Below are 20671 nucleotides of genomic sequence, written 5' to 3' on the forward strand. Positions count from 1 at the left end.
TGCAGTATCCCATGGTTTCTCAATCAGATCTACCTTTTATTGGGATGGTTAAATGATGCAAAATCGAAAGGTTTTATATTATAAAACAATGTTTTTTGTCTAGATTTTCCCTTGTTTTCACTTGAATTAAAAAAAAAAAAAAGAGCGCTTGCACACTGCTAGCATAATGGACAGGTTTTTAACGGGGCTCCCACACAAATGCAAAGCAGGAGATGAAGCATCGCCAAATATGTTTCCAAACCAACTTCCTTCAAAGCCAAATACTAGAAAATACGATGAGCATATCTTGCCTTTGGCTTCACCTGCGCAAGTGCCAAGGTAGGTCTCCCCGACACAATTAGTTACCCCTGCGTCGGGAGCAGCGCTGGGCCAAATCACGGACAAACAGTATCCCACATTCTTGATTTTTAGTTCAAAAACACTTCTTATAATAACTAACTACTCCTGACATTTTGGAGATGTTAGCTCTTTATACAGTAAAGTTACAGTGGGATACAAATAATATCAGGCTGATCCTGCCACATTTTGTTCCCCCTGTCCAAATCACTGACACACAGTATCCCACAGTTGTTTATGTTTTTGAACCCATTCTTTTGAAAAATGTATTGATAGCAATGTTGAATATTATTATTATTATGTTGAATTCTGTCAACATGAGCACTGACACCAGTAGCTTCACTGATTCAGAGGAGGACACTAAAATTTTAGATAGTCAAATTGTCTCAAAAGAACATCTGCATCAAGAACATGAAGTACCCATGATAGGCTCCCAATATACTGAATCTTTGAAAACTGTGGAATTTGCCATCAAAAAGGCTGTTGATCAGGTTTTCCCAATTTTGGATCAAACTAAGGATCCTCAGTATAACAAGGTGCAATCAGAAACAAGAAGAGAGTCAGCTACTTCCAAAAGAGCTCATTCATTCGGTTGAGGCAGAGAGTGAAAAGTCCGCAGAGAGTGGTGAAGTTATCACTCCTACATCATTTACAGAGAAATTTAAGCAGTCGCTAGAAAACAATTCCGATAACATCAAAACATTCTTTACGAAGCAGTTTACAAAAGCAACAATTCTTCGCATTGCCAAAAACACCAGGGCTAAATTTCAGAGAAAGGGGAAAGCTGAAAGTAGTGAATCGCTGGAGCAGCTTGTTGATGATGTTGATGTTCTGCTGTAGACTGTGAAAGATCATAAAACAAAGCACACAGTAATGCTTGCGATACTTGGCATACAGTTAATGACAGAACCACAGTCAATGACGGAACCACAGTCAATGACGGAACCACAGTCAGCAGAAAGCATCCCAGTTGCAACGTCCCATCCAAAATCTGACCCTTTTGTACTAGATGATCCTGTACAAGTTATTTAGCCGTATAGCCAAGAAATTAAACATAAAGTGCACTTGTGTATGCTCAGAGGACATCCACAATTGGGTTCTGGAAGAAGTATGGGGAGAACTCCAGGATAAAAAACTTCCTATAGCTCCACAAAATCTTAAAAAGTACATTCTTAAAGACTTGCACAATTTCGTTGGGAGTGTAGAGAATGTTCAGGTTGCTCTGGAGTTACAGAAATCCACAGCTGTAAAAACCATTGCATCTAGCTTGACTAAACATCTGTCAGAAGCAGAAAAGAAGCCAAATGCCATTGTCATGTTTTTCATTGCATTGGCCAAAACCATCACCAAGCCATTTAGACGCACAACTTGAAGTGGTGGTTTTAAACATCAACTTAGTCTTCATCTTGAAGGAAAAATAGTCTTTTTTTTTTCAGATGAATACCTAAATACATAACATCAGAAATATGTCGTAGCAAGAGAGAAATTTGATTATAACTGGATTAAAATCCCCCAACCGGTCTCGGCAGATGGCCGCCCGCCTGAGCCTGGTTCTGCCGTAGGTTTCCTCCCATTAAAAGGGTTTTTTTCCTGCCCACTGTTGCCAAGTGCTTGCTCATAGGGGACCATCAGATTGTTGGGTTTTCTCTCTTGCATTGTAGGGTCTTTATAATATAAAGCACTTTCAATCAGCTTTTGTTATTGGGCCCTATTTAAATCAAATTGATTAGCAATATGTTAAAAATTTCCAAATCAATAAAACAAATTCCGAATTTTAACTTGTATTTCTGTCTCTTTTTATTTTCTGTCAGTGGTGTAAACATCCAGGTCAAAGTATTAGCGAGCTAAATAATGAAATTCACTGAACTTTATCGTCTGTTTTCTTTTCAGTTGTATCAATGACTGCATGAAAGATAGACGACGCGACAGCATTTCCTCCCATTGGACACAGCTTTTAAAATATCCCGCTTGTGGGAGCTGCCATGTTGCACTTTTGCAGCCTGAGTTTTCTACAGTCATTGGTGCGGAGGGGAAAGCTATCCGCAGTGCTGTCTTCGGTGGGCCTGACGGTCACCGTGTCTTGTGGGCCGGGTCATGACACTTCAGGGGTGGGTCTCCTTCAGGAAGTCCCAGCTGGATTTCTTTTTAAATAAATATATATTGTGATTTTTAAATGAAAATGCATTGGTCCTTGTATATAATAATAATTATAAAAGTAACAACAATAATTAAATAATTGTTTCTTACAAATAAATACTGTTAAATGAATAATTGCTCACTCTCAGTTTTTTAGGAAATGAATAATGTTGATCGTTGTTCTATTAATGGAAAAATGCTCATGAATATAAAAATGTCTTCCAAGGTTGTTTTCAAGAGTTATTTCTACAGACCACACTGACACTATACAAGAACATTTGAAGTTTAACAGGATCTACTTTCATGTAATGAAAATGCTGAAAAGTGTCTAAATGGAGGAGGCGCTGAGTAAGACTCACGCTGTTAAAATGAGTTTTTCAGCAGCAAACTGAAGGCTGACTGGCTGCTCTCACCTGTCCAGCAGTTCTCAGTAAATGATGGCTACATTATTGCTTGAAATGCCCAGCTAGCTAATTCTTGCAAAAACCAGAACACAAATCCAAGTTGGTGTGTTGCCAAAAATATCAAACGATTCCTTCGGTTGTGATGAAAGGGTCTGGGTGATCTTGAACTTGGACCACTCGAGCCACTCCTGAGCTTTTTTGGCTTATTACAGTTTTGGCTGTTGCTCCGTGTGCAAGGAATGTGCAACAAAATGACTTCCTCCCTCAATCTCCGTTCCTCCAAAGCTTTTGAAGTCTTTTTTGAAAAACAAGGCGTGAAGAAGTGCTGAAATCAAGGACATCGTCTGAATAACTTCAGAAGTATTTGTGTTGTGTGCATGATTGCATCGTTTCTTCGGGGGGGCCTCCACTCTACTCCTCCACCTCCGCCCTCTCAAGGACAGGTTCTTTTAACCTTGGAGTTAAAAGCTTTGAAAGCACACAGAGGCCTTCTGTGCAACAACAACTCCAGGTCTGAGAAATGCCCTTTTAAGACACACAGTTTAAGATGCCTGATATTCAATTTGTCATCACACCATAGAGGAGGTCGATTGTACTGCAACAGACTCTTTTCTGGTTACCTCACAAAGTATCTCAGTCCTCTACAGACACTGTGATAAATGGACATCTGCCCGACTCATGAGAAACTGGTGAGCGTTTACTCAAATTGTTGGAATTGCTGGAAAATGATACACATGACCATATGGGCTTTTCCGTACTGCTGCGCTGGTAAAGCGCTGCTTATTATAAGCGAGCTTCATGTGTGAATGGAATCTTTCATAGTGCAGGAAGAGGAGGAGGAGGAGGCCTGGCGACTCACAGAATTAGCTCTGTTTTTCTTTGCTCAATTTGGTGATGGATTATTTTAAGAGAAAGGGGCACATTCAATAAGAAGCATTCTTGTGATTCAGACTAAATATAGCCAGCTTTTACGAAACCTTGTGAGCGGGTTAATGAGCAGTTGATCTGTCGTGCAGGCATCCGTGGAGGGAAATATGTTAGGAAATGTCAGGAAGAGAATGAAAGAGGAAAAAAATAAATAAAAAATTAAAGACTACAAAAGCTTCCAGGCTTGAGCAACGCTCAGATGTGCTGGCAGCTTTCTCCTTGTTTATTTTTTTTTCCTCTTTTACTAAACACCTGTGGATTTGTAATGATGTGTACATGCATTTTCTAGTCCATACAAAGTGCTTTGGCCTTAATCATTGCAAACATGTGAATAAAAGGCTGACTAGGCTGCTGACAGCCGTACCAATAGAGAACACCTGGAAGTTAACCAACCACAATGAGAGCAACCCCATAATGCACGCAACACTGTCCGCCTCAATGCACGATACAGTTATTCAAACATTTTCCAATAAAAAGCATTTTGTTGCTTAATCTCCAGCCAACTGCAGGAATTTTCTAATGCATCAAAAGGCTTTTGCACGCAGGCAGACTGTAGTGATTCATTACTAAGATAAACACTGATCTGAGCGAATGTGTCTTCAGTGTGCAGTATTTACATAAAGGATAAGAGGTGCAGAGACAGATAGAAGCTGGAGAATGCTTCCTCCTCCTCCTCAGGAGCACTGTGTTAGCTCAGCAGACCGTACAAGAGCAGAAGGCACTCTAACCTAAGAGAAGAAGGAGGTTAATGGAGCCTGTGCATCCAGGGAAGCATTCTACAACACCTTTTCTTAAAGCCTTAGAACCAAGTAAAAAAATGAACAAATAAAAGGAAAGTTCAAGGAATATGAGAGACAATGAGGGGGGTGAAAAAATCCAGCTGGAAACCCAATCCAGAGCCGAAGACTTCACTTGAGACCGGAGGGGTTGGGCGAAGGCGAAAGGTGAGGTGGACACCGCAGCTCTGGGAGTGTGTGAAAGGCCAGAGCTTCTGTTCAGGGGCTGCTTCTGCTGCGCTCGGCTATACATTTCACAAACAGAGATAAAAATCTGCATAAAACAGTGAGACCGGGGAGGAGAGCCATCTTGGCAATTCAAGAAAGGCGGAGGTGAGGGTGGGAAGGGGAGGCTGGGTGAAAGGGGATGGGATTCGCGGAGTGGCGAGAGCGGTTGTTCTGACAGCAGTGAGGCAGCGGAGGGTGAAGAATGCCGTCTTTTCTTACCCGTCCAGACGTCCTGCCCAGCAGCTTCACCCAGTGTGGTAATCAATACCTGTTATTTTCCCCTCTCGCCTTTCCAATCAATAGATAAGAGTCGGGTAAGACCAGTCGGGACAATGGCTCTTTCTGTGGCACCATCAGATCTGGGCTGAATAGCAACTGCTTTGGTGGTGGGAATAGTACAGGAGGAGCTATTGGATAACACGAGGGACTAGAAAAACAGCAGGAACAGGGTGGAATAAAAAGAAAAGGGGAATAAGATGCTCCTGTCAATCTATCTGATTCAAGAAGAATCAGAGGAGTAACATCTCTGCCTCTCTGCAGCGAATCTGCCTCTGCTTCCTTCGCTCAGCAAAACAACAGCCTCCTGCCAACTGCTCATCAAAAGAACAGGAAAGAAACAGAGAGGAATTACTCCAGCGTCATAAAGCTCCGGGAAACATCTCCATCACGCGGCTTACCCTTAACAGGCCCTACTGTGGAGTCTTTGAACTCTAAGCTGCTATATTTCATTAAACTTGACGGCCTTCTGCCGGCCCCAGCTGCCTCGGCTGGAGCAAAAAGCCTGTGCGTGTGTGTAAGCTTTTTAGTCTCCTCACTACCCTCTCCTGTGCAACTTAAACCTTCAGTTAATTAGTGAATATTTCTACTTGTAAATAAACCAGATTAATTTATTTAAATGTGGATCAGAGGTCTACTATTACCCCTGAAGCAAAGACAACCTCTGCCAACGTCAGAAAAAGTACTTTGTATCATATTTTATTATTTAGACCCTCGTTTTTGGAACAAATTGACCACAAGAGAAGATGTGCTGAGAACTTACTGCCAAAAGCATCCTGGGGAAAACTTTTATGATTATGTGAAAGGTCTCTTTCACTTCAGGTTAAGGGGTTTCCATAAAGACTGTACTTTTCCAAGTGTGTGGAAGTATGGAGCCCTTATGGAAAGTCTTTAACCTGAATTAATAGAGGTCTTTCTTGTTGTGTTTTAGTCTTAATACCAGGAAGTGAAAAAGGGGGTTCGCAGTGGAATACTTCCTAGGCTGGTTTTCCAGCATGTTACCTGATCAAACAGCACAGAAAATGGGACTTTTATTTATGGGCTGATCAGGGATCGTTGATGCCTGTTTGTTTGTCTGTGTTAGCAAGATTACCCAAACACGAGAAAAAATGCAGGAACACATTAAAGATGGGAAAGGATCTTTCTTTAAGTCGGTGAGATAGGGCATTGGCCTTGACGAATGAGCTGCCCTTTGAATGCTCTTTTAATTACAAACACTGCTTTCAAAGAGACTTGAAAGACGTGTCAAAAAATAGCACTCTGGTTACAGTAGGAACTTCGCTGACTTGTGCTGTGTAGTGGTGGGAAAAAGGAGTCAGGGGATTCCCCTTCTCTTCATTTTATTGAAAGGTGAATAGCACAACATCCTGAGTGACGTTACTCCTTTACAGTAAACAGAGGTTTCTTAAATGATTTTAACACTATCATGCCACCAGAGAGCTGGTGTATCAAATGTGTAGTAACTCCCCATAAAGACGATATTTGACGACCTCCCCTTAACCCTAAATGACGAGTTTTGACACCTCAGTATATGTGATATAAGATGTTTTGTTTGGTTTCTATGGTTCTTACCTTACTCAGTGACTATTTTGCCACTGAAATAAAAGCTGTGAGTTTAAGTTTAACTGTGTTGTTAGTTCCACTAGCTGCTTGTCACATAACAGTCTATGACAGGCTTTCTGTTTTTTTTTCAAGGGTAGTTGCACAGTTCAGAAAAGAGCTTTAAGAGTTATTCTTACTAGGCTTTCAAGAGGTAAAGTGCAAATGCAATTTAACAAATGCATAACCCACGCCATTTTGATTTTTTTAAGTCTACTACTTTATAAATGATGAAACTGTATATGTGTGAAATTGTCAAACACACTGTTGGTTATGGTCATTGTTGGTGAAGCCAATGCAGAAGTGTCTTAAACCTGCATTCTTTGCAGTGGCCAGCAGGGGGTGACTTTTGTGGTTCCAAAAAAACAAAAACAAAAATCCAACCTGAGTATGATTGCGTAGACTACTTTTCACTTCATTATGACCTCTATCAATACTTTCCCAATAAGGTTATGATCTCAGCAGCTAATTTAAAGTCTTACTTTACAAAGTAAACAATATTGTATAAAATATCTCCACATTTAGAGCAAATAAATGGTAAAACTGGGTATGCTTTATCTTGTGACTGAAATGCGTGCAGGGCCTCAGATTCTAAGTCAGATCAACCCCTCGCTAGGCATGTCTGTTATCATAAAAAACTAGATGGGAACAGATCAAATGCTAAACTTAAAACAGTAAAGTAAAACAGTATGTCACAATCCAGTGGATAATGCTATAGAAGCTACATCTGTATTTGAAATACTGATTACAGTTCTTCATATTAAAAAGAGTAATTATCCTGTAATGTGTGACTTACTTTTTGGTTATTTTTTCTATTCACATCAAAAGGAAAACACTTACTTAACTTACCAACTTTAACAAGGGAAGTGCTGACAGACTAGGAAATGTTTCCATCTGGAATTACAAATTCATGTTTTTCCTCAAATATTTCTGAAATTTAAATATTTTTCCCAAAAATTCCTAGAAAATTGAACATACCGACTGAGTGCCACAATCTTTCATGCAAATGTGAGTCTTGCTGCGCTTGCTCCGTCATAAAGAGAGCACAGCAAGTGGCACTCTAGCCGCTTTATCTCACTCCATTAGGCTAAGGCCTGGTGCACACACACGGGCTGAGTGTGTGCTTAGGGCCACTTATCAGGGAAGAGGCAACAGCGGGGAGGCTGTGAGGAAAGAGGAAGGCCAAACAGAGTGACAGACACAGAAGGAGAGAGCAGAGGCGTGGAGGGAAATAAAATCAGGCAGAGGAGAGAGAAGCAGGGTGAGGGTTAAGGAGAGGAGGGTCACTTTAGAGAGCAGAAGGGAGCAGAGGCTAAGATGGCAGAGAGGCCTCCTTTAACACACAGCTCTTAAGGAGAGGAGGGCTGCAGGGGGGAGCGAAAGGGGATTAGGTGGGCCTAGGCGGCAGTAACCAAGAATCCCAACAATCTCGCACCCCACTCCCTGGCCCGCACTCAGCCTCGGCCACATGACACACTCAAACAGACTTTGCCCTCTCTCCATTCCAAAGCAGCGCACCAACAAGCACCTGTTTATTACTGTCTGTCTAATACGTTTGGAGGTTGGCCGACCACTTGGCACTAAATGGGACATTGTGGGAATGCCCACATGTTTTGGCTGCACTGCACTGCCAGTGCATTGTTTCTTATTCTCCCTCACAGACAAACAGATATGAATGTTTAGACACAAACTCGCATTAATCTGTATGTTATTATAATCCCCCTTGCCAGAGAAAACACAGGGTGTTAAAGATTAAACTTCAGATTAGTATTTAACTGCATAGAGCAGTTCTCCCTCATAGCATCTTATTAAGATAATCCCAAACTGGTATTCAATACCCTCAAATGGTCTTAAAATAATAAAATTTGTGTAAATTTAATCTCTGATTTGACTTTGAACTGGTTAAACTGCTCAAAAAACTTCCAAACCCACACATAAAATAGCTACAGGGAGTGCAGAATTATTAGGCAAGTTGTATTTTTGAGGAATAATTTTATTATTGAACAACAACCATGTTCTCAATGAACCCAAAAAACTCATTAATATCAAAGCTGAATGTTTTTGGAAGTAGTTTTTAGTTTGTTTTCAGTTTAAGCTACTTTAGGGGGATATCTGTGTGTGCAGGTGACTATTACTGTGCATAATTATTAGGCAACTTAACAAAAAACAAATATATACCCATTTCAATTATTTATTTTAACAGTGAAACAAATATAACATCTCCACATTCACAAATATACATTTCTGACATTCAAAAACAAAACAAAAACAAATCAGCGACCAATATAGCCACCTTTCTTTGCAAGGACACTCAAAAGCCTGCCATCCATGGATTCTGTCAGTGTTTTGACCTGTTCACCATCAACATTGCGTGCAGCAGCAACCACAGCCTCCCAGACACTGTTCAGAGAGGTGTACTGTTTTCCTCCTTGTAAATCTCACATTTGATGATGGACCACAGGTTCTCAATGGGGTTCAGATCAGGTGAACAAGGAGGCCATGTCATTAGTTTTTCTTCTTTTATACCCTTTCTTGCCAGCCACGCTGTGGAGTACTTGGACGCGTGTGATGGAGCATTGTCCTGCATGAAAATCATGTTTTTCTTGAAGGATGCAGACTTCTTCCTGTACCACTGCTTGAAGAAGGTGTCTTCCAGAAACTGGCAGTAGGACTGGGAGTTGAGCTTGACTCCATCCTCAACCCGAAAAGGCCCCACAAGCTCATCTTTGATGATACCAGCCCAAACCAGTACTCCACCTCCACCTTGCTGGCGTCTGAGTCGGACTGGAGCTCTCTGCCCTTTACCAATCCAGCCACGGGCCCATCCATCTGGCCCATCAAGACTCACTCTCATTTCATCAGTCCATAAAACCTTAGAAAAATCAGTCTTGAGATATTTCTTGGCCCAGTCTTGACGTTTCAGCTTGTGTGTCTTGTTCAGTGGTGGTCGTCTTTCAGCCTTTTTTCTTACCTTGGCCATGTCTCTGAGTATTGCACACCTTGTGCTTTTGGGCACTCCAGTGATGTTGCAGCTCTGAAATATGGCCAAACTGGTGGCAAGTGGCATCTTGGCAGCTGCACGCTTGACTTTTCTCAGTTCATGGGCAGTTATTTTGCGCCTTGGTTTTTCCACACGCTTCTTGCGACCCTGTTGACTATTTTGAATGAAACGCTTGATTGTTCGATGATCACGCTTCAGAAGCTTTGCAATTTTAAGACTGCTGCATCCCTCTGCAAGATATCTCACTATTTTTGACTTTTCTGAGCCTGTCAAGTCCTTCTTTTGACCCATTTTGCCAAAGGAAAGGAAGTTGCCTAATAATTATGCACACCTGATATAGGGTGTTGATGTCATTAGACCACACCCCTTCTCATTACAGAGATGCACATCACCTAATATGCTTAATTGGTAGTAGGCTTTCGAGCCTATACAGCTTGGAGTAAGACAACATGCATGAAGAGGATGATGTGGACAAAATACTCATTTGCCTAATAATTCTGCACTCCCTGTATTTTGGGGTCACAAGCAGATGTTTTATGCAAGGTGTAAAAAGCCGGCAAAGTTGTAGAAACCACACACAATTATTGAGCAAATTTACCCCTTCAGACATCAAAGGATACTTTTTGTATTTTAATTTTGGACTTAGACCGTTGGGCATCCAAGAGTTCAAGGAGCTGCAGCTGAGTCTGAGCCGGGTGGTGAAAAACCTGCAAAGACTTTTCCTGGCATGATATCAACTTTGCAGATAAGTCTAGGTCTTTGTACAAGTCTAGGACCACGTGGAGGCTTTTGCAATCTTTACTGTATTTACCAGAAACCAACAGATCTGCCTTTTAATAACTAAGCTGCTGGGTTACTTTAAAAGGGACCCATTATGCTAATTTCCAACACCTGATTTTTATTTGTATTTTTAAATAGCACTTTGCATGATTCACAATTCAAAATAATGCTTATTTATCTTTAGCGGACCTTTTTGGAGCTCCTCAGTTCGTTTACCTTCTGGAAAAAATAATTTTGGCTTTTGTTTGTTCTGTTTGGCCCCTTGAAAGCAACAGGTTTGAGCAGCATGTGGGTGAGACTTCTGTGCTCACAACCAGACACATTTCAGTCTGTACCAAGAGCTACTGACCCTCTAATCCCATAGTGTACAGATATATATCACCAATGGGATACATGTAGTTTTAAGATGTCAAAAGGAAAAAAACCCTTGCAGATCACTGCTTCAGAGCACAAATGCTGCACAAAAAACTATTTCCTCATAGCAAGACTTGTTTTGTTTTTTGTTTTTTTTTTCCTCTTATCTTTTAGCAGTGAGATGCATCCTGCCTCTCACACCCCCACCTTCTCCTTCATCCTTACTGCATTCCACAGTGTGGAAAAAAAAAAGTGTCCAACCTGCATTTGGCTCATTGTGTACAGTGAGTGACAGAGAAGCACAGAGACTGTAAACAAGAACATTCTGAGTCAGACATGCTGTCACCGGTGGACCCAAGTGTGTGTGTCTTTGCGATGATGATGATGATGATGGCTAAGCTTGGTGTGAAACACCTCTTATGTCTCTCCAGGAACCTTACACCAGTGTACAGTCTGAGGATAAGCCAATCTCCATGACACTAGGAAGCGCTTTACACCAGTGCCTTTGTCAACAAGGCCTTTCAGGACAGGGCCAATGACAGACTGTGATGTAGCAAGAGTGTTTGGGCAGAATGGAGCAATTCAGACAGCGGCGGGAGGGAGGGAAAAGCCAGGGGAGGAGCAGGTGAGGGAAAGAGAAAGGCGGGTGAGACAAGAGACGAGACAGAGCGGGGGGGGGGAGAAAGGGAGAGGCAAGACGAGACAGACGGAGGGGGTGGAGAAACTGGCAAAGCTCTCACTGACAGCAATGGGGCCTCTTTGACAATCCAGGAATATTGTCTGAAATCAATCTGTCATCATGGAGCTGTTGAGTCTGTCATTACGATGTGGTACTCGCCCTTTCACAGTGACAATTTGTTCAGTGCTTTCCCAGTTCACCTTACTACTGCACTGTAGAAAGGTCACTGCCCTCTATCCATCTCTGTCTGCTAGTCTGTCTGTCTCCCTCTTTGTTAATCAACTGTCCACACAGAGCTTTGCAGCCCTTTTACCGGAGTGACCGGCACAGAAACAGACGGCTGATGACCAGAACAGACGTCCTGCTGCAAGAACGTCTGTTACATCATAGAGTTTCCATATTTCCAGATATCAAAAATAAGCAAATAACAAAAAAGCTTTCTAGAATAATAAGTCCAAGAGACTACAGTAGTAAACAGTGCTTTCAGGTAAATGCAAACATGTTCACTATTATAATAGTTGTGTGCTGAATTTATTTAGATTTAATATCTAGCAGTTGCAAGGCATTAAGGCTAATGGGAATTTAGTCATAAACCAACATTTTGGGCTCATTTTGACCTTTGACCTGATAATGGCTTCATGTAAAAAGTCAGTGGACTCATGTTTTTATAATGAATCCTCTGGGAACCACGAATGTCTGGCATTCTTTCCAACAGTCATTAATGGCTGCTGGACTTTTAATGAAGTAATGTTACTCTCATAGTGAACTAACATGAGAAAGCCAAGGATTCAAAGAAGAATAGACTTCCTGTAAAGCGTGAATTTCTGCCCACAATGTGGTGCCAATCAATCCGGTATAAGCAGTCAAGCGTTCACTGAATTAATGAGCTATTTGACCCGTTGTTGGTGTTACTAAAGGAAAACTGAGGGGATCAGCAAAGTCAGATGACATCATCCCCGAGGGAACTTGAACTTCTGGAGCAAATGTTGTGGCGGTCCATCCAAGAGTTACATAACATTTCAATCTGAACCACAGACTTAGCCACTGCGACTCACTGATTGGTGGACTACCAGGTTAGAAGTATCAAGTGTTGTGTGATCAAGGTGAAACACCGACAGCTGAAAAATAAAGCCAACAAACAGCGCCAGAAACTGCAGTTCCTCGAGTGGCCACTTGAGGATGGCTCCAAAAGCAAGTCAGTCACCACAGACTCCCATGTCATTTTAGTCCAGTTTTACAGCATTTAATAGACATACTTACAACCTGTATAAAAAAAATCAGTGCTCAATCAATGAATAGTTTCCATTGAAGATGGTGAATTTAATAACTTATCCAACTGCATTCTGGAGATTTGGAGTTATGGGTGTGTCCCTAAGCACGTTAATTGGAATAATTTCGGCATCATGATCGGTGCCATTTTGGATTTTTTGGAACCAGAATTAAATATATATTTGTGTGAGTGGGTGGTCCATGGAGCAGAACTGAGGTGCCATCAGCACAGTATCACAAAGCATTAGCTAGCGCTGTTGCCTCACACCAAGGAGGTCCAGGTTCGAATCCACCAGCTGGCTGGAGCCTTTCTGTGTGGAGTATGCATGTTCTCCCAATGCTGGCGTGGATTTTCTCCAGCTACTCCAACTTCCTCCCACAGTCCTTTGCCTTTGGCCCAATGAAAACTGGGATGAGTTCCAGCCCCCAAACCACAACTCTTAATTGGACAGGCAGTAGAAAATGGATGGATGTACATACTTAGTAATGTCACTGACTATGGACATGTGCACTGCTAATAAGTGCAAACCTATAAATAAAATAAAACTGGAATTTCACTCACCAAAACTGAGCAAAAAACCTCTTGGATACAATTAAGTGCACAGCAATACATGTAATCTGTCTGATACTTGCATTAAAAAGAACAAAAAGCTACCACAAGATCCAGTGCTGTGGTGATCCCAGCAGACACCTCTCAGCTACGGCCACTATTGTTGGCACCCACCTCATTCAGAGTCTACACCAACAATAAAGTAAAACTTTAGGTGTTAATATAATTTAAATGGGTGAGTGAGCTAAAGACCGAAGTAGTTTTTTGGTATGAAAACCAGAGTCAGGAAGATTCATCCTCTGGGGACCATTACTGTACAGATTTCATAGTAACACAACAGCTGCTGAAATATTTTAGCCTGGGCAGACTGACACTGCCATCATTGAAGTCCTGTGCTTGCATGGTTGAAAATACACAAAAATAATGGCCAGTTCAGCTAATCAAGACACACAGTAACTGTATGATTGGCATATTGCCACCATCTGCCAAGTCTTAAAGTCCATCTACATCCAGACTGGGGACTGATCCAAGGCCTAAGCTCACATCCCTGTGCAGGAGGAAATCAAATCAGTTTCACTGCATGGTGCAGAATTCCAGTCTGGGACAGCAGTAGCTCTGCTATAAAATATGACAGATTATACTCTTTGCCTCTGAAATGATTTTTCCTCCCGCTCCACTCTTCATGTCAAAGTGGGGACAGATTTTTCCATTCATTTGAAAAAGTGGTGGGACCCCAAAATAATAAGAATTTTTTTTTTTAATTAAAAAATCGGAGCTTCAAGACTTCACATCCCGTGCAGAAAAACGCTGCTGCTGATGGAAACGGGCACATGCAAATTCCATCACAACAGCCTGGATGCTCACAGAAAAATCCTCCTATTTTGGCATATTGTGACAAGCGGTAGCCCAGACCAGACTGTATAACTAGAATCAATGGGGACAATGTATAAATACTTTCCAGGGTCATTCAAAAGAATCCTTAATGATAAAAAGTGGAAGTGAATAAGCCTCAGAGCCATGTGGGGTCTTACTGAAGCTCATCAGAGGTGAACTGAAACAAGGGGGGGTCGAGAAGAGAAGCAGAAGCCTCATTCAAAGCTCGTTATCCCAGCCATGCCTTGGCTCGGCTTTCTTTAAGCCCGGCCAGCCACCACTGTTGCCACCACCATAACTTTCAATCAACCTTTTAACTGCTGAGTGGCAGGGTTAGTCAGAGGGTGGAAGGGGTTGTGTGAGGGACTGTCAAGAGATTTCAGATTAAACCCTAGACAGAGAAAGAAGAAGGAACACGGAAAAACAAAGACAGAGCGATCTTTAATGGTTTGATGTGTAGTAATGCATTAAAAATCAAAAAGTTGCGTCGAAACCCCCCAAAATAAAAATAAAAGTAGAAGGAAAACAATAAGGATCTCCTCAAATGATATGCAACAGGTTCACCCTGGGTGCACGATTTGGTATTCTGATAAATCAGTCAGAGACTTCAGCAGCACAGATTCTAGCAGGCTGTGGCAAGTACAGCAAACAGGCATATACAGTCAGATGGGGCAGATAATATTTCTGCTCTTTAAATCAGCCTTTTATTCACTAACATCACAATGGCAACTCTCAAACTTGTCCAAACCTGCTCAGTCCAAAAAACATCTTCAAGGCCATCATCGCATTAAAGTTGACAGTACAGATAGTATTTTCCCGAGGCAACAAAATGTTGCTTTGGTACATATTTTGTTGGAGATACAACCAGGAGGTAATGCCAGATGAAAAATGTGGAGAAGCAGGAGAAGAAGAAGTAAAGTTTCAATTTCTGTAACCCCCCCAACCCACGTGCCCAGGTATGCATCATAAATCTAGAAGTTAAAATTTACAGTAAAACAAACCTCGGCTTCTCCTGTTGAGCAATGAAAGTGGAGATCAATTGGCATGTCATCATTTCTCTTACTAAAGTGACTGAGCGAGCAGCTGTGGAGCACAAAACAGGGAGGAAGGTGGCTAGGTGGGGGAGCGAGGGGTTCGGGGAGGCTCTCCATGACTTGGCTCCTCGAAAGAAAAGAGAAAACAGAGCGAGACTGGAGAAATGAAGGAGGCTTAGAAAGAGGGGTTGCGCAAGACAAACACTTCCCACTGTGGGGCTGAAATGTTATTGTAAGGTCACTTGTAAGGTTCCAGGAAGGCGGGGACCCTTGCCCCCCTCCCACCTACCCACCCACAAGGCTTGCTTCCAGTCACTCCGTCCACTCGCTTTCTTTGGCCAAGGGTGTAACGCAGCAGCTCTAAGAGTGGAGTCTAAACAGTGTCCGGTGTCATCTTATTTAACACCAAGCAACTGCCAATTAACACAAATCTGTTATTCATACGTCTGCTAAATAGTGCAAGTCAGACCAGCGAAAAGCACAAAGTCAATTATCATCTGAATGGTGGCCGTCCCGACGCCTCTGTGCGAGCAGCTCCGTGGGTTTCGCGAAGGTTAACAGGAGCAAAAGGAATTCTATTTAGCTGAACTCAAATCCATTCAGCAGGCAGGAAGAGTGTGTGTGGTCTGAAAACACTCCCAGAGCCAACTGCCCAAACAAACTAATGAGCATTGTACACACACACACACACACACACACACACACAGACACACACACACACACAGACATGGGGACTTTCTTAAAAAATAAAAAGAAAGGGGGAAAAAATCTGAACATTAGCATACAGCTGAAAGTGGCAGACAATACTTTGTTGAAATTCCACGTGAATCTTAATTGAAGTGTCCATTAGAGTCAGTCAATGAGTGGGAGTGCTGCTCACCAGGATTATATGACCCCGCTAAAGTAAACACAGAGTGACCTCCATTATGACTACTTATCACGGCTACGGCTCTTTCCTTTCGTTCCCCTTGGAGAGGTGAAGTCGGACACATTCCTCCCACCAAATGTTTCCTCCTGAACTGACTGGGTCAGCATTGTGCGCTGATAGATTGGGAACAAGGATTGTTATAGCGCTGCTAACATTATTTCCGCGATAGAAACAGAGGGATTTGTAGGCAGGAGGAATATTATTTCCACCTGGTTTAGAGGGAAGGAGGTGGAGTGGGAATAGCTGTTGGTCTACCTCTGAGGTTTTCCAAATTGCCCCGCGCTCCTTGGATGTCTCATTATCATGACTTTTCTCAGGGTAATTTCAGGCTGCTTAATAAAACGCACGCATATATTCAGAGGCACGAAAGCAGCGCCCATTCGCTCTCGTAACTTCTTCTCACGCAGGCCTACGTGGCACCACCTCAGGAAAAGTGAGTCCCCCGTCTGCTATGAGCTTAAATACACGGCAAATAAGTCCAGTCAACAGGGATGACGAGGGTTTAAAATTAATTACCGCTGCCCTGTCCAACCTTGGGGGACCACTGCACACTATAATCCATCCATTGTTCTCTGCAAATGGACCCAGCCTCTGTAAATATGGGGCTGTGGAGAGCTGAGAAAAGGCTGGGTGGGAGTAAAGGTCAGCTCGAGCCTTGTTTTTAACGACAGCACATTAACTTAACTGACTTCCTTCGTCTTTAGACTGGTAATAAATGAGAGGAAATGCAGAGAAAAAGAAGGGGACATGTGTTTAAAAGGGTGGCATTCACTGGTGGACGCGTGGTGTGGGAAACAGAAACGATGCGCTGGACCAGTCGCGCCTTAAAGACGAAGTGTGTCTTCCTTTGACTTCTGCTGTTTGGTGTGGGATGAAAGACAAAATAGTAACATGAAGCTGATTGTATTTCTAGCACTAAATGAGGCATTAAAGTGCAAGTTGCATAAGGAGTATTAAAAAAACAAACAAACATGTTAAACAGCTTTTCAGCTCTACCCTTTCTCCTTCCCCCACCTCGTCTCACCAGCTTGGCCCACAAGCCACTGCTACACCTTCTTACTATGCAGGAGCTTTAAAAAAATTTTTAAAAAATATAAGAGGACTTTGGGGCATTTTGTTGCTGAGAAACTAGCCTCATTACGGTTAAGGAAATGGAAAATGGTCTGAGAGCCAAAACAGCCTTGTGATTTTAAAAGCCCTTGGCATGCAGTTTATCTCATAGTGCATTCTTGCTATGAAACCATGATGTAACTCTACTATAAAATGTATATTTTCCAACAGGGTTGCAGAGGAGTTTGCATGCTCTAAACTTTGCCAGATAGCTTTAGAAGTGAAGGAAATACGTGTGGGGTTAAATCACATTAGAAAAAAGAAAAGGGCTTGTGCAGCAGCTTAAAAGGACCACTGTATTTGATGCCTGGTTCTAATTAAAATGCACCAAAATAGTACTATTCATTGTGCACATTGTTAGCTAGCCCCGGTGCATAACACGGACACCTGGTGCCTCTGTTTTTTTCTCCCAGGGTGCATTTCTGCAGATCCATATGTCCAGACTGCTGCATTCCTCGTTTAGCAGAGCCGAGCAGTCCCCGGGCCTGTCACCACGTTAGAGCTCTGCTGGGACACATCACCGAGCACCTCCTCCAGCTGCTTGGGGAGGCAGAGCAGCAGATTTGGGGGGGGGGGGGAGGACAGAAGGTGCTAAGATGGAGGAAGTGCAGTGGCTACAAGGGGGTCCAGCTGTGACGTTGCAGCACAGAAAGAGGGAGGTCTGTGTGTATATGACTGAGTGTGTATTTGGGGCTCTCTGTGGCACTAGGGCAGGGGGTCCTGGGTCAGATGTCACCTGGTGACTGACAGCAACAGGCTCAAAGCCGTTCACCCAAACTTACTGTCCTCTCAGGTGCACTGCCTGAAGTGTTTAGATAACGGCAGTAAAGTAACACTCCCTACGTGTTTTTACTGTTTCACACACAAGCGAAAAGGGGGCCCGTCCTTTATAATTTAATTTACATTTGTCAACGATGTCATCATACACTGTTAAGTTTTACAGGGACAGCTTAACAGCTCTGCTGGCCTTCGCTTCACTACAAAAGCAGAAGCTTTGAATCAACTACCCCCTCCTACAGACTATATTTCACAGCATGTCAGAGTCAAGCTGTTGCATTTGGACTGTAACACAGAACCCACTGTATCCCTGCTTCTGTTGGTGGAACTGTGGGATATTTACACTTCACAGACTGTCAGGGAACGTACAAAAATCATCTCGCTCAGACTCCTTGCCAGCCGCATATCTGCAATTGTACATGTGTCCCTGCATCTGCAACCACTTTCAGAGAAATTATAAAAAGCAGGCTGCAAATTCTTCCCATTGCCTGACATTAAATCAGCTCAGGACCCATCAGGACCTCGGCTCCCCACCGTCCAAACTGGCTTCCCCGTTTTGCTTTGCTCCCTCGCTGACATATGTTAATCTGTAAACATAGAAAATTGCCTGTCTAATCTGATTTAGCCTTCACATCTTGTTTACTTTTGATTTAGTTGTGCCGTGAAGGTACGGCTGCCACGCTGTGAATGAGGCATTGTCTGCAGACCCACAGATGTAATCTCCCCCTCTAAACCGCCGCCAACCCTCCCACCCCCGCCTCCTGCCCCCTTCTACCTTGAGCCATGATAGCCACATGCAGGTATTGTACCTATCAGACGCCTCTTGAATCCACTCACACGCTGAGCGGGGGGAATAAAGAAGGCGCTATGGAGCCTGCTTGTTTTGCCAGAGAATAATCTTCTGGGGAAATGTTACTGGTTTTCAGATTTCTCTCATTAAAAAACTGAAGCGAAGTTACAAGTTCTGCCTCTGTCTTTGACTCATGCCACTGGATTGCATCAGACATGGTTCAGTAGTCGGTGATGGTGGATGAAATCACAGAAATTGTCTCGAGAGCTGTTCACGAGCTGTTGACAAGCTCACTGTAGGTTGTCTTTATAAAGCAGAGTATTGATACTGGCACAAACAACAGCACAGTGAACTGTGGTGAGACTGAGGTTTCCCACTCTCCAGTCGGGGTTACAGTCAAGAACATATGCACGCACATGAACACAGACACAGGGTGTTGTGAGTCAGGCCCTTTGGCCAGCTACTGGAGAGCTGGACTCTTACACCAGCTTGTGTTCTTTCACTTTGGGAAGCTGATGGATGATGTTTGTTTGGTTTTTATGTAGCGAATGCACACACAGACACACACACTGCCATGACTGAAACACACAAACTAGGGGTAGGGGACGGGCTGGTTTGCCCTCTCTCATTCCGCTGTCCTGTGTTGATTTTGGGCTGTGTTTAGAGATTTTTGTGAGTTTTAAGTTTTCCATCTCTTCTCTGCGCGACAGCATTCAAAACCCAACTGAGGCTTTCTTCAGGCTCACAGGAAACCAGCCAGTCAGCTTGGTTAATAATGAGCTATGACTGCTGTATAAATGAAAAGAAAAACAAAAAAATGAAGCAGCTCACCTCTTACGCAGTCAGTCAGCAAAACAGCCTCAAAGATGAGTAACACAATCTTCAGGATGTCCATGCTGTCCAAAGACAAATTCATCTTCCCTAAATCTGAAAGACACGTGCACAAACACTTAGACTGCTGGAGGATATCAAGACACTTGTGTACAAAATAGTTAAAATACTATGGCTTGCTTATAAAAATCCTGACCAAACCTAAAATGCACTATATCACTAACAAACTGGACACACTTTTGTCTTTAGAGGTTCCCAAACTAAGACTCTTGGGATCTTTTTGTGGTTTATAAGAAAGTTTAAGGATTTTAAAATGAAAACCAAGCAGGATTCATTTAATGGCAATATTAACATATAAAGTTAACGTTAAATAACACAGGATGTGTGCAGTTTTTCCACTCCTTCCAACTACAGGTAGAGACCTAGGTTTGGGACTCTACATTAGGGTCAATATTGAGGGTCCTCGAGGGTTTAAAAAGTGCTGAATATCTTAATAGCACAGTTATGTATCTAAACGACATATTCAGATACAAAATCAAAGTCTGGGAAAGCAAAGCGTTCATGGAAACTGTTGTTTTTGGCTAGTTTACCCTGATGTGCTTACAGTAAAATATCCCTCCAGCTGCTCATATGGAGGTCGGGTAAGAATGCAAATAAAAGTATAAATAGGACTTTAACATACCTTAATATTCAGTGAATTAAGTCAGCCTCGTATCAGCCTCTGGACTGAAATGCTTTTAGCTAAAGTCCGTGTCGAGTCCATGAATCAAAAGTGACAGCGGTCGACTTTCCACCGACCTCTAACAGACCAGCACATGCTTCTCTCTGGGATAAAATAACGGATTCAAGGCTGCAATAAAACCGGACACTTCCATAAATCACAATAACAAAGTTTCCAAAGTGTTAGGGAACAGAAAACTCAGGGAAGTCCAGTCCGGTCCGTGTAGTCCGCTTCATCCACAGAGTGACTTTTCCAGGAGCGCGCACACAGCCGAGACTCGCTGTCCGTCCCA

General features: G+C 42.7%; 1 protein-coding gene across 1 annotated transcript in view; it reads right to left on the bottom strand.

Moving 5' to 3' along the window:
- LOC116334833 (fibroblast growth factor receptor-like 1) overlaps positions 1-20671 on the bottom strand; it is a 36557-nt gene extending 15886 nt beyond the window's left edge. Inside the window, exons 1-2 of the mRNA XM_031758379.2 lie at positions 20341-20671; positions 19659-19754 (exon numbers count right to left, since the gene is read on the bottom strand). Coding sequence (XP_031614239.2) covers positions 19659-19743 — 85 coding nt within the window. The 5' untranslated portion in view covers positions 19744-19754; positions 20341-20671. The remainder of the gene's footprint in view (positions 1-19658; positions 19755-20340) is intronic.

This window comes from Oreochromis aureus, linkage group 19, assembly GCF_013358895.1.
Source record: "Oreochromis aureus strain Israel breed Guangdong linkage group 19, ZZ_aureus, whole genome shotgun sequence".
Classification (NCBI taxonomy): domain Eukaryota; kingdom Metazoa; phylum Chordata; class Actinopteri; order Cichliformes; family Cichlidae; genus Oreochromis; species Oreochromis aureus.